The sequence below is a fragment of the Cyprinus carpio genome, chromosome A22, assembly GCF_018340385.1.
Source record: "Cyprinus carpio isolate SPL01 chromosome A22, ASM1834038v1, whole genome shotgun sequence".
Lineage (NCBI taxonomy): Eukaryota > Metazoa > Chordata > Actinopteri > Cypriniformes > Cyprinidae > Cyprinus > Cyprinus carpio.
Genome location: NC_056593.1, coordinates 5,547,542 through 5,561,152, shown reverse-complemented (window position 1 = coordinate 5,561,152; position 13,611 = coordinate 5,547,542). Strand labels below are relative to the sequence as shown.

The window sequence follows — 13,611 nt, the reverse complement described above, 5'->3', positions numbered from 1 at the left end:
ACCGCACTCCACATTCCCGGCCGAGCCTGAACGAGCCGTATCCCGCTGTGTAAACAGTCATTAGGCCCAGCTGACAGACCTGTTGTTTTGTTTGGTTTGCTCGCCCTGCAGATTCCCTCAGCCATCCAGATGCTCATACGGACGCCCAGTCTAGCCTCACGCCCGCCGTTCTCAAAACACACAACCAGACCTCCCAGCCCACCCTCCTGTACAATACTAGCGACGAAGCTGCCAAGGAGGATGTTATCTATTTCTAAGGCATCTGATGGGATGAGAAAACGCGTTGACATTTCAAACGATATTTTCCTTAAGGAACACGTTTCAATCCTCCTAGTCTTAACTAACACGTCTTATTGAAGCCTGTAAATTACAACAAAGAAAAATGTGTTTTAGTTTGTATGAAAAAAATAAAAAAAGGCTCACTGTTTGTCCAGAAAACCCAAAGACTTTGACGGACAGCTTCACGTGAAGGACAGTTCTGTAGCATGCGCTCCGAGCGGACGATATGAAGGGCAAATGGTTGTTTTTAGGTTGCTTATTGTTGTGGTGAGCAATTTTGCACTGCGTCAACATCCCATTTCATTTCAAACACAGTATTTGGGTTTTCTGTTAGAGTTCTTCAGTTTCATTTGACATGACATATGTTGACGTTTTGAAATTTTAGTCAGTTTGTTCACACTGGTTTATTCAGTCATTTTTGACTGCACACTGTATAAACTTGGCTGGATTTCAACTTTCTTTTGATTTCTTTTTGATTTCAGAAAAGCCAACTCCATTTAAGTGGACATTTTATTCATGTGGTGCATCTTTTTAGAGATTTCCTCCATGTGTTCAAAAAAAGAAAGCAGCAGATTTGAAGAGAATTCAAGATTTTATTAACCAATATTCTGTTTTTAATTTATATGTTAATAGATCTTTCTAATGGAGAGAGCAGTTGTCTCTGTATTTTGAGATTACTCAAATAAAAATCAGATGAAGGATACAAATGTTTTAGACGGTAAATGTTTTCACCTTTCCAAATGATCAAAAAGTCCATTTAAGACTTGATTTGGCTGAAATACAAACACTTGAAACTCTCAAAGGCCAGGTCATTAATTACCCTAAAAGATCAAAAGAAAAAAAATTGGAAATGAGTACAGTTAAAATTTTTCCATTGTGATGTCAGTTAAATTTTTTTTTTTTTCCTAAAATTATCAATACTGTAATGCAGAACCAATGTCATTACAATAATGCAAAGAAAAATTGTTTCAGTTGTTTTGAAATTATTTAAATTAATTTAAAATTAAATTATAAGTTAACTGTACAGTACAGTTACAGTAACTTGTAGTTACAGTAATAATTTTTAATAACAAAAAAAAAGTGTGAATTTTTTTGCATTACGGTTACTGTACAGTACAGTTACAGTAACTTGTAGTTACAGTAATAAGAATTTTTTTGCATTACGGTTTTGAGGAATTTTAGGGAAAATGTTTAATTGAATTAAATCATACTAAAATAGTTTTTTTGTTTCTTTGTTTTTAAGAAAAAATCTTTAATTTGGGGTAAAATGACATTAATGGAGACAGTTCCATTTAAAATTAGTGCCAAATATAGTTAAATATTGTGAGATATGTATAAATTTTTCTTAACTTAGTTTCATTACCGATCCTAGTTATTTCTACTTTTAAGAAGGAAAGCTTTGTTTTAATCTTGTTTCCTTTAAACAGATTTAAATTTTTGTGTTTCCTCCTTTCTTATGACCCACATTCATTTCATTCCACATCTAATTGAAGTCTCTAAAGTTGTCAAGCATTTCCTCTGTTCTCAAGCTGACCACACAAACAGCATGTGTGATGTAATACTTTGGATGTCAGAGTAATGTCACCAGACTTTGATTTAAACCATTCCGTTTTTATATTGAATCCATGTTCTTTGAGTATGAAGCCACTGAATGATCTCTGTCGTTCGTTTCCTGCGATCATGTGACTTGTATGTATATGTTGTACATAGTTTCCTTCTAACATAGACGAGATGTAGATATTATGTCAGGATGTCATGTGACCACTGAAATTACAGATGTAGTTTTCTTCGTTTAGTTTTGTAGGCACTTTTTTGTTCTTGAAAAAACAAATCTGTCATTGAGTGTTTTTATTTTAATTAACAAAAAAATGCATTGCTTTTGGATAACTTTTTACCTGTTCCACTTGACAGAAGAAGTATTTTTGACATTGCATTTATAAAAACAACGTGATTTGATATTCATCCTATATTTTGAGTTTCTAGGTCCAATGCTTTCCCAGTGAAGGGATATTTTCACATTGTAGCAGATCGGTTTTGACTGTCAATGACACGTAAATAAATGTCATGTGATGTTGATGATGTAATAATGAAGTTAGTGACTAAATGCTGTTTGTCTCACTCCTTTAGCTGCAGCGCACTTTACCTCAGAAATAATTGTTTTCTTGTATTTGTTCAACTGTGACATCATGTCGCTTTAAATTGTCACTTGATCCGGCCGGCATTCATTGTGACTGTAGCTTCTTGGTGTCCGTGATTGTATGACACATTTTGTTATTCCTTTGAGTAGAGGATGTCTTGTCAGATATTGTTGTCAAATTATATCTAAAAAAAAAAAAAGATTTTTCTGTTTCAAGTTACACTAGCCACTTTTCAATACCAGCAAACTTGTTAATAATTGTAAAAAGTGTTAATATTTCTGATGTTCTGTCTTTAATTTTTAGCACGCAAGGCCAGTGTGATTTTTTTTTTTTTCTTCTACCACAGCATTGTACTCACTCTACCGAAGAAAAATAGAAATACTTGTGAACACTTAAAACTGCTGCCTTTAGAGACATTTTAGTAATAAAATGAGTGAAAAAAAATCTGATTCTGAGTCTGTTTCCGCTATTGAATAAAAAAAAGGTAATTGCGAATTTTTATGTATGTGTGTATATATATGTGTGTGTGTGTGTGTGTGTGTGTGTGTGTGTATGTATATATATATAATATATAGATATATAGATATATATCATATAATATATTCTCAGAATATAACACACAATTGTTATTTATCACCTAAAATCATAAATTTCTAAATTGTGATCTTCTCAGAATTTATCGCGCAATTGTGATTTAGCATCTAAAATCAGACATTTTTGTTTTGTTTTTCTTTCAATTCTGAGTTTCTACCATGTGGTGAAAAAATCTGTCTGTGTATTTAAAAAAAACCTTTTGAAGAGCACACTTCATAGAATACTGTTTCCCATGATGCAATGCGCCCAACCTGACCTTCCATTAGCTGTGCGACGAATGAACAGCAAGTAATCAAGTGCAATGTCTAACGTCTTTTGACTCATCATTTGCAAAAACTTACAATATTTTTAAGCAAAATTTAATTTAAAAATGTACGAAATAGTTTGGAGGACATGTAAAGGTCATGTGAAAATATGTGTAATACTGCTGTTGGATATGTTTACGAATGCAAAATGTACAGTCTTACCATATTTTCCAGAATACAATTAATTTTTTTTATCATCTGAAATGAGCTGCAACTAATATAATACAATTAACATACACGAAACATGCATTTGGCCCAAGTTTATTTGTAGTTTCAGTTTCGCTTTAAATTCATTTATGATTGACGGTTGCAATATATATATATATATATATATATATATATATATATATATATATATATATTAATAATGACTTTTACAATAATTTACTTTTTTTTTCCTATCTCTTTGAATACAGTCAGATTTAAAGGATTTGTTATGAGTATATCTTTTTTTTAAATATTACACAATATAATACAATGTAGTTATAAGATAATTTTAATAAAATAAACTGAAGTAATTTGAATTAAAATCCATTACAAATATAATACAATGTGGTAAACTGAAACTATTTGCACAACAAACCAGTGTGTTTATAATTAAGACAATTTATTAATATACAATTTTGCAATATCAAGCAGTCTAAGGAGCAATTTTGTACCATTATTAATGGCTGGAAGCGAATGACACCGGAAGTCTCACACATACAAGGTATAAATGGTTGCGCCCGCTCTTACGTTAAAAATAAGGTGGATACAGTAGTATATAAGTCAAGTCAAGTCACTTTATTGTCACATCAGCACAGCACATGTGCCTTGGTGAGTGAAATTCTTGGGAGCGTGCACCAGAAATTGCAGAAACAGTTAACAGTATAACCATACAGACTTCAACAGGTGAAAATATGCAATATGCACATACATATAGTCAGTACAACACAGTGTACTATTGGACATACTTACAGTTAGCACTACCCATTTTACGCAATATGTACATACATACAGTTAGCACTACACATTATACACTATACACAGAATGTACACATTCTACATTATGTAGACATATGTACACATGAAAATATGCTAAGGTGCAACAGAGTGTACGTGGGCTGGATACAGAAATGTTATTGATGTGCACTGGATGGAATCCAGTGGTAGCAGGTAGATTATTGTATTAAAATAGTTCGGTGTTGAACTGTTAAAGTTAAAGTGCAGTGTGTGGCATACCATATTGTGGAGTATGCTGTAGGGTGTATTAGTTCAGACTGTTCATAAGTCTGATAGCCTGAGGGAAAAAGCTATCCCTCAGTCGGCTAGTGCAGGATCGGATGCTGCGGAGACGTCTTCCTGAGGGCAGCAGAGAGAGCAGTCTGTGGGAAGGATGCTGGAGTCACTGATGATCCTCCGGGATTTCCTTATACACCGCCTGGTGTAGATGTCCTGGAGGGAGGGAAGCTCACCTCCAACAATGTGGCTGGCAGTTCGCACGACCCTTTTCAGAGCTTTGCGGTTTTGCCTGCGGTGCTGTTTCCAAACCAGGCAGTGATGCAGCCCGTCAGGATGCTCTCTATAGTGCAGGTGTAGAATGATCTGAGGATGCTGGGGCTCATTCCAAACATCCTCAGCCGTCTCAGGAAGAAGAGGCGTTGATGTGACTTCTTCAGCACTCCATCAGTGTGTGTAGACCAGGTGAGATCCTCACTGATGTTAAACACCGAGGAACTTGAAGCTGCTTACCCCAGCCGCTCCACAGGTGTCTTGTCGATGGTGATGGGTGTGTGGTTCTCTGCTCTGTCTCCTGAAATCCACCACCAGCTACTTGGTCTTGTCGATGTTGAGTGAGAGGTGGTTCTCCCTGACACCATTTAGTCAGGGTGCTCACCTCCTCTCTGTAGGCCGTCTCATCGTTGTCGGTGATCAGGCCTATCACCAATTGTGTCATCAGCGAATTTGATGATGACGTTGGAGCTGTGTGTGGCTGTACAGTCATGTGTGTACAGGGAGTACAGGAGCGGGCTGAGGACACAGCCCTGAGGAGCACCAGTGTTGAGGGTCAGCGGGGATGAAGTGTTGTTGCCCATTCTGACCACCTGGCTTCTGCCTGTTAGGAAGTCCAGTATCCAGCTGCACAGATATCTGTTTAGTCCCAGAGTCTGGAGCTTCGCAACAAGTGTGGCAGGCACTATGGTGTTAAATGCTGAGCTGTAGTCCACAAACCAGCATTCTCACATAGGTGTTCTTATTTTCCAGGTGGGAGAGAGCAGTGTGTAGAGTGAAAGCAATAGCATCGTCTGTAGAACGGTTGCTACGATATGCAAACTGTAGCGGATCCAGTGAGGCAGGCAGCACAGAGCAGATGTAGTCTCTGACGAGTCTCTCTCAAACACTTACTGAAGATGGTTGTGAGAGCAACAGGGCCTCCAGTCATTCAAGCATGTGATTTTATTTCCTTACAATTGAAGTTGACCACAAGCATGTAAAACACTGTAGTGATAACAGTAGTATATACTGCGTAGTACGCAACTATTCCATTCCGAACACAGCCTGTACCTTACAATTGAAGTTGACCACAAGCATGTAAAACACTGTAGTGATAAGTGCTTATGTTATTCCAAGTCCTCTCCGGGACAGTCTATTCGCACAATATGATTTTATTTCTGTCTTTCTCCGCTTGTGTGATCGCATGGCCACGCGTCTGTTGATTCTGGCCTGTTTCTCACAGAAAAAAGAGACGGAGCCCAACTTAACAGGACCTGGTGTCCGTCTCTCAGGCCATGCTAATTGTAGTGCTGCAGCGGAACACAGCTATTTTCAGGTGTTGTGGTTTTCCTTTTATCCAATCCAGATCTGACAGTCGTGTGTCCAGTAATTCTTTACCAGATGATGTCTCTTGCTTTTGTCTTTGGTAACGGTTTTCTGTCTTCCGTCTGTGTCTTGTGCTTGGCTAATTTTAGATGCTGTGCTACGAGACGACCTCTGTCTGGTTCACAAGTGTCTGTTGTCATGTCACGTTGTTAATTGTAGTTATACTGTCCGCAGACGAAATCAAACCTCATGCTGCTGGCTAGACGCCTTAGCTGTAAAAGTAGCCAGAATTTCACTGGCAATTTGAAGAATTAGTCACACTAAATTACGCAGGGTTGCCAGCTCGCTAATGTTGCAAAGACTGAAGTCTCAAACCCAAAGAGATATTCTTTATCAAAGTTAAAAGTCAACCAAACCCCCCTAAAACTAACACGCCCCCACATCTCTACGTCACGATGTGGGAAGATTTGCATAACGCCGCCCAAATGTTCGCAAAGAAAGAAGGCGTAACTTTTATTCTTGCCATGTTGTGGAGATGCTGTGTGTTTCCTTGAGAAAGCGAAACTACTTTGTAGTTCACGAGGACTGGAACTGAGAACCGCTGGTCTAGTTTATTTGTTGTAACGCCAACTGATCTATAACAGAGAACAAATCAATTTCTAACTTTTATATAATGTGTTTTTTCTGGATTTTTTGGTTGATATTCTTTCTCTATCCGTTAAAATAAACCTACCATAAAAATTAAAGACCCTTTATATCTTTGTAAGTGGGCAAACTTATATATAAAAATATTTTCCCCACTGTATAAATATCTCAAAATTGCGATTTAGCATTAACAATTTTAACTTTTTTTTTTGTTTTTTTTTTTGCTTTTTTGCTTTAATTCTGAGTTTATATCTTGTAATTCTGTGGGGGGGATCTAAATTGTGAGATTAAAAAATTTCAAATAACTTTTTATTTATTTTTATTCCATGGCTGAAACAGGCTTCCGTACTAAAGTTCAAATCACAGCCAATATGGAGCCCTGCTTTATACAATAAAAAAAGTTGCATCTATAATCCCTTTAACAATTCAAGAACAACACTCAAATCTATTTTCCCTTTAATAATGTAAGAACTTCCTGCAATCTGCCTGCATTATTCTCAGTGTTGATGTTCTAATTTGGTGGACAGTTCTAGGCTAACACTTTTACAAGCATGATAGTGTCTAAAATATCCCTCTCTCTCAGTTACATAACAGCTCTGCAAAGTCTGCACCAGCAATCATGTTCTGTGCTGGCCATATAACTTCCTGTCCTGACCCCATAAAAATAAATGCATATTGCTTTTTTTTTCTGTGTCCATGGAAACAACTTTAATGACTTTATTTTTATAGCTTTTCGGTAATACTTTGTAGTGCTTAAAGAACACCTGTTGTAAGGTGACTAATATGAGTGTAGAATGGTGATGAATGGAGTTATTGTTCTTTGTTTATCATCATGAAAAACGAAATATGGCTGGGAAGATAAGGTTACTGCTGGCTGATTGTACGCCACAACACACACTGTGCTTATTCATAAGTTTGTAGAGGTGTAATCCAATAAAGTGGCCTGGGAAGAATCTGCTGTCATAGTAAAATATTTGTGTGTTGATGGCAATCTGTGAAAAAAAAAGAAAAAAAAAAACGCTCATATGCTGTAGTTCTTGTGCCAAATAGCTGTTGAAAAAAACGAGTCTAAGATTCTTGTAAAGCTGAATGATCTATAAATGTCAGTGGCCTGTGTGAATGAATGCTGTTGGCTGTTTTTTTGTCGTCCGACCTGTTTGTTTTCATGGGAGAATTTTTACTGCTGCTTAGTTTGATAATTGGTAAATCTGGTCAGTTATTAGTTTTGATTAGTTGTGTAAAGGTGCATAATGTTATTTCCAGCATTTTATTTAAAAGTATGTTATTCCACAGTTTGTCTAATATTCTCCTTTGGAAATTAAAGACAATTAAAAGTGTAGATGTGCTCTATTTATTGGGCTTTGTTCATTAAGTATAACATTTGTGTTGGTAAACTGTTGGTAAAACAATTGTTGAGTAAATTAGCACTATTGTATATAATTTGCAATTTCATAAAAACACTTTTACATAAATTGTCAGCATTAGGAAAAATTTGGGAAATAGGATCATGACATAGACAAGCAATTAATTTCTTTATAAATTGTTCATAAAAACCAATCATTACCAACAACTTACATAAGAAGGTTTTCACAGTTTGCACAGAAATGTGTCTAATATGTGCATAAAATATTACAATAGGAGCACAGACCTGAATGAATGATAACAATATCATAATTCATTTTCATTAGTTTTTTTTAAATCAAAACTGAAAACAGCTTGTGCTTACAAAAAAAAATCATTAACATATTAGATGTGAGGGAAAAAATATTTCAATGCTTTTGCATTTTTTTGCAAAACTGTTGCGTTCCCTGAAGAAACGCTGCGTTCGCCCACAAAACATTTGCGTTTTCACACACAACGTTGCCCTGAGAAACTTTGCATTCACTTGCAAAACATTTGCATTCATTCATAAAATTGTTGTGTTCCCCTGAATTTTTTTTTTAGCATTCTCACTCAAAAGTATTGCGTTTCTCCAACATTAAAAACATTTGCATTCTTTCAGAAAACTATCGCGTTCCCCTAAAACTGTCCGGCTCTGTCCTGTCCTAGAGATACGATTCACTCTCATTCCTCGCTAATATTATTTCCATCACACACATTTTGTAAGTGCACACAAGGTTTCTTTGGGGAATGCGAAAAGTTTGCGAAAGAACCGTGTCCCTTTAAAAGGACATTTCCTAGGCCACAGCTCCAACCATATTTTCTGTTTTCTGTAAAAAAAAAAACTTTTTAATTCTGACAATTTTTTCTCATTTTTTCTTTTAAATAGTTTAAATTTCAGTGAATTCTATTTCACAAATTGGGTTTAAGTTTGTTATAAAATCTTTGGCTCATCAAAAAAAAAAAAAACAATTGATATGGTACAGGATATGATTGAGCTTCTAACAGAAAGAAGATGTACATCATATGGTGCTACACACAAAAAGCCAAGGAGCGTCCTTGCCTGCAGCTGCTTCATTAACCTTGCGAGTTGAAGAGGCTGACACCCCAACACCCTAGAGACGGCCGCAGACAGACGCCTCACTTCCTTTTGTTGTATTATTCATCCCAATGTCACTTTTCGAGTGCCTTTTCAGTTGAGCGGTCCGTAATTATCAACCAGGCCCATATCTGGATGGGCATACTCCAGAAGAGAGCATCTGCCCCACCCTGCCTGAAAGATACGATTCACTCTCATTCCCTCTGTCCTGTCCTAGAGATACGATTCACTCTCATTCCTTCTTGTTTTTTCTTTCCTCCAGGAAATAGCACTGAATCCCACTCATCCCAATCAAACAAGGGGCATTATGGTGATGAGAAACCATTTCAAGCATCCAAACATGTGAAGTGTCCTTGGAATGCTTGTGAATAAGATCTGTGGCATGTCAAGCTGCTATCTTTGTCACCATTTGAGTTGAGGGGTGAAAAATCCACTTCCCACATTGGGAAATCTTCGCAAACTATGGCAAATATCAACATTCTTCTGTTGAACAATTCTCATCACCTTTTTTTTTTTTTCCATTGTTCACCTACTACGAGTCGAGAAACGTTTTCAATTTTGAATTTGGCAACCTTTCGGAACCTTTCTGTCTGTCGACTACTATGAGTTGAGAAATTTTTTTAATTCAATGCTACGCCTCAACCTGAGGCCATCGACAGCGCAAGGCTGAGCATCAAAGCTTGTCATCGCATAACAACATTCACTGTTAATCAGAGCACCGCTAGATCTGTCAGCGAAGCTTCTGTCCACGCCGCCCCTCCCAGCCACCCCCCTGCTGTTGGGCATAATTACTCCATTGTGTAAACAGTGATTACTGTTCCCCCCTTCCCCAAAACGCTGTTCCTCTCCTCTGGCCGTTTCTGGCAGAACACTCTCAAAAGTCTCTTGCCTCAATTTTACAGACTCAGATTTCTGTGCACTATTGTTTTCACATATAACCGGCTTCTTTTACGATGTCTAGACAAAGAGATTTGGCAAGGTGGATGGAGACTCCCATCTCTTTGTGTTTAATGCAGTGTGATGTGCATTTTACTGAGGGAAGATTTATGTGTGCGCTCCAGGAGAACCTGCGACGTGTGTTAAAGCGTGTCAGTTATGCTTCCTGTCCTGAGTTCTCATCATCCATCAACATTGGCTAGAACACATTTAAGCATTTTTGAACATTCTGGGTTACTTGGGTCAGTGTTTATGGCTATAGAGATACAGTCTGTCTGTCTAACTTAAAGGCTTTTTGCCTTTCAGGCAAGGCTTTGCAAAGCCACTATCAAGGTTTGTATTGAAGAACAATACAGTTGGTAGTAATTGTGGCCTAATGGTTAGAGAGTTGGACTTATAATCCAAAGGTTGCGAGTTCAAGTCTCGTACCGGCAGGGATTGTAGGTGAGGGAGTGAGCAACTACAATACCCACTGAGGGACCCTTGAGCAAGGCACTGAACCCCCAGTTGCTCCCTGGGCGCTGCAGCAAAAAATGGCTGGCTACTGCTCCATAAATGCAGAGCACACATTCTGAGTATAGGTTACCACATCGCTTCTAAAGTTATGCAAACACATTTTAATGAAGGTGATCATTTAAATCATTAGTGTTGCTTGACACACCTTGAGGTCTGTCTAAATGCTGTTCATACCATAGTGTGGTGACTCCCTCCAGTTACACCACAGGACTTGAGGAATCATTAAATCTATTAACGTTCCTGACAGATCACATCTCGACTCGACTGAAGGAAAGTACTTGCCTGTGGTCAAAGATGGCCTGAATTGGGTCTGTTTGTGGCAACTTTTCACCTACATGTTGCTTTTGGCGCTTTTCCACTTTGTGGTATGCCTCAGCTCGGCATGACTCAGTACAGTATGGCACGGCTCAGCTTGCATTTCCACTGCAGTTTAGTATCACTTTAGAGTGGGCAGGATTATTTACATGTCGTTATAGTTGTGCCTCCTCTACTGCCCGACGACTCCTAAAAAAAAACTTTTCCATTCCGCGTCGCCCCATCAAACTCTCGCTGGATGAACGACACTAACATCTACAACAAGAAAAAAAGAACACCAAAAACATACAACAAAACTTTTTGGTTGTTAAAAAAAATGTGTGCTCGTTCAAAACAGTTGTGTTCGATCCTTCTTAGGCTGTGCTGATTTAAATCTAGCGCAGATAGTGACGATTCTCTCCAGCCAATCCGTACCGTGCCATACCATGCAGTGGAAAAGCGGCATTTGACTTGTCTGCCACAGTCGACAACAACAAATTTCTTGCATTTCTTAAGGAATGGGAGTTGCTGTGTTGGTTGGGCAATAAACCTCTTGAATAGACCCTGGGGGGCCTATTTTTTTCTGAGCATAAGAAACAAGATGTGCTATGCCAGATGTTCCTGGAGAGTGTAATAATATTTGTGTTTATGCATTGATTTAGTTGTGATTACAGATTCTAAGGAGGTGGATGGTTGGAAAGGACGCTTCTGGCCATGGGAGGCAACCATTGGAAGCTGATTGTTAACTATGCAGGATCTCTGTGTTCCTGGAGACCCCCCAGCTGCACACATCCGCCTGGCAGACACACGCCAGTATTTAGGTGAAGGGGGGCTTCGGTCCCCTTAGTGTCTGTTCCACCCAAATGTGCCCTTTCTTCTCAGGGTTACGACAAGCGTTGACCAACTACACACACTAAGGCCGAATACACCAACCGCCTCCTCCTCCTGTCCATGCTGTGGCGGTCCTTCCTTTCCAGACCGTGCTGGCTAGTCCTTTTGTCTTCTGCAAAGTTTCAAACATCTATTTATGCGTGGCGCATTAATTGCGTCGCCGGCGGAATCTTTTTGAATTCGGCGGTTTTTCATTTTGCATGACAATGGAGCTTTTGAGGAGTCTCACAAAAACACTCTAGCGCCCGCACACATCCTGCCAGGATCCCTCTGAAAGGAAGATGTCTCATATCCCCGTGCCTTTTTTGTGTTTCGTCGCATTCATTCAGATGCTGCTTCCCATCTGCGCTCACAGCTGAAGCACTGAGTGGGTCGACGTGCTCAGCTGGAATACAGTGCTTGTGATGAATGAAGTTTGTTTTTTGCCGCCTTTTTTCAGTGTTCCAGTACACAAAAGCCAGCAATGCAATATATAAATATATATACTTTGTACAACCTATTTTTGTCAGTTAAAACATTTTTCAGTCTTTTTGCTCATATTTAGTAGATTTAAAATTATTAGTTACCTCAATAACCTTTAAACTTCAAAAGGATTTTCAAGCCAACTTCGAAATTCAAACTTTTCTGTTCTAGTTTAAACCGTCATGCTATTTATTGCAAATGTTTCAGTAGTTGCAAAATCATTGTTACAAAAACATCTCTCTGGAAAACCCAGTTTTCTTCCCAATGGGATTGTGCCCAGCTGCTTTTAGGGATTTCTCCCATCTGGCATCTCTGATCGGTTCTATTAGTGCACAGACCCGTGGCTTTTGACCTCCACATGCATAACTTATTCAAAAGTGTCTGGCAGGCATCAGCCCAGCTCTTACTTTCTCTATCAATGTCTTTTTCAACCATTCTCTTGGAGCTCGGCCATGGATTTGGTTTGGAAATGACTGAATTGGTTGAGATGTAATATTTAATTTCATCACTCAACGTTGATATCTTACAGGCTTAGTTCACCCAAATATGAAAATTTGTTTAAAATATACTAAACCCTCAGGCCATCCGAGATGTAGATGAGTTTGTTTAATCAACAAAAAAGATTTGGAGATGTTTAGAATTTCATCACTCTGCAGTGAATGGGTGCCATCAGAATGAGAGTCCAAACAGCTGATAAAAAAATCATAATAATCTACAAGTAATCCAAAAAGTTGTCTCGTCTGAATCAGAAGAGAAGCACAGATCAAGCACCATTTAAAACCCAAAACAGTTTTAAAAAAATATGTTGTGTGGATTACTATATTGTTTTTATCAGCTGTTTGGAGTCTCATTTTGATGGCACCCATTCACTGCAAAGGATCCATTGGTGAGCAAGTGATGTAATGCTAAATATCTCCAAATCTGTTCTGATCAAGAAACAAACTCATGTATACCTTGGATGGTCCTACAACCCTCAGAAGTGGGTTTTGCCTGTGAAAGAAACTTACCAACATCTGGTCAGTTTCTCCAAAGTTAAATTGAAACAAATTTAGTATTTTTGTAGTTTGACTTAATTTATGTATCTTTGTTTCAACAGACAGATCTCTTCCCTATAATCTGGGCAAAGGATCGCAGTGTGGTTTCAGTGCCATTCGTTGGCATTTCCACTAATAACACCTGCTCGGGAATGAGTGGAATGAGGCAGGTGCCATGACATGTACACACACCCTTTCTAGAGTCGTGTCTGAAGAAGACCATCTCTGAGCTAAAATAG

At 38.2% G+C, this 13,611-nt stretch overlaps 1 protein-coding gene across 1 annotated transcript in view; it reads left to right on the top strand.

The window, feature by feature from the left end:
• Positions 1-982, top strand: part of LOC109061228 (rho guanine nucleotide exchange factor 18-like) — a 40,877-nt gene extending 39,895 nt beyond the window's left edge. Inside the window, exon 31 of the mRNA XM_042712413.1 lies at positions 112-982. Within this exon, the coding sequence (XP_042568347.1) occupies positions 112-257 (146 nt within the window). The 3' untranslated portion in view covers positions 258-982. The remainder of the gene's footprint in view (positions 1-111) is intronic.
• Positions 983-13,611: the final 12,629 nt, after the last annotated feature.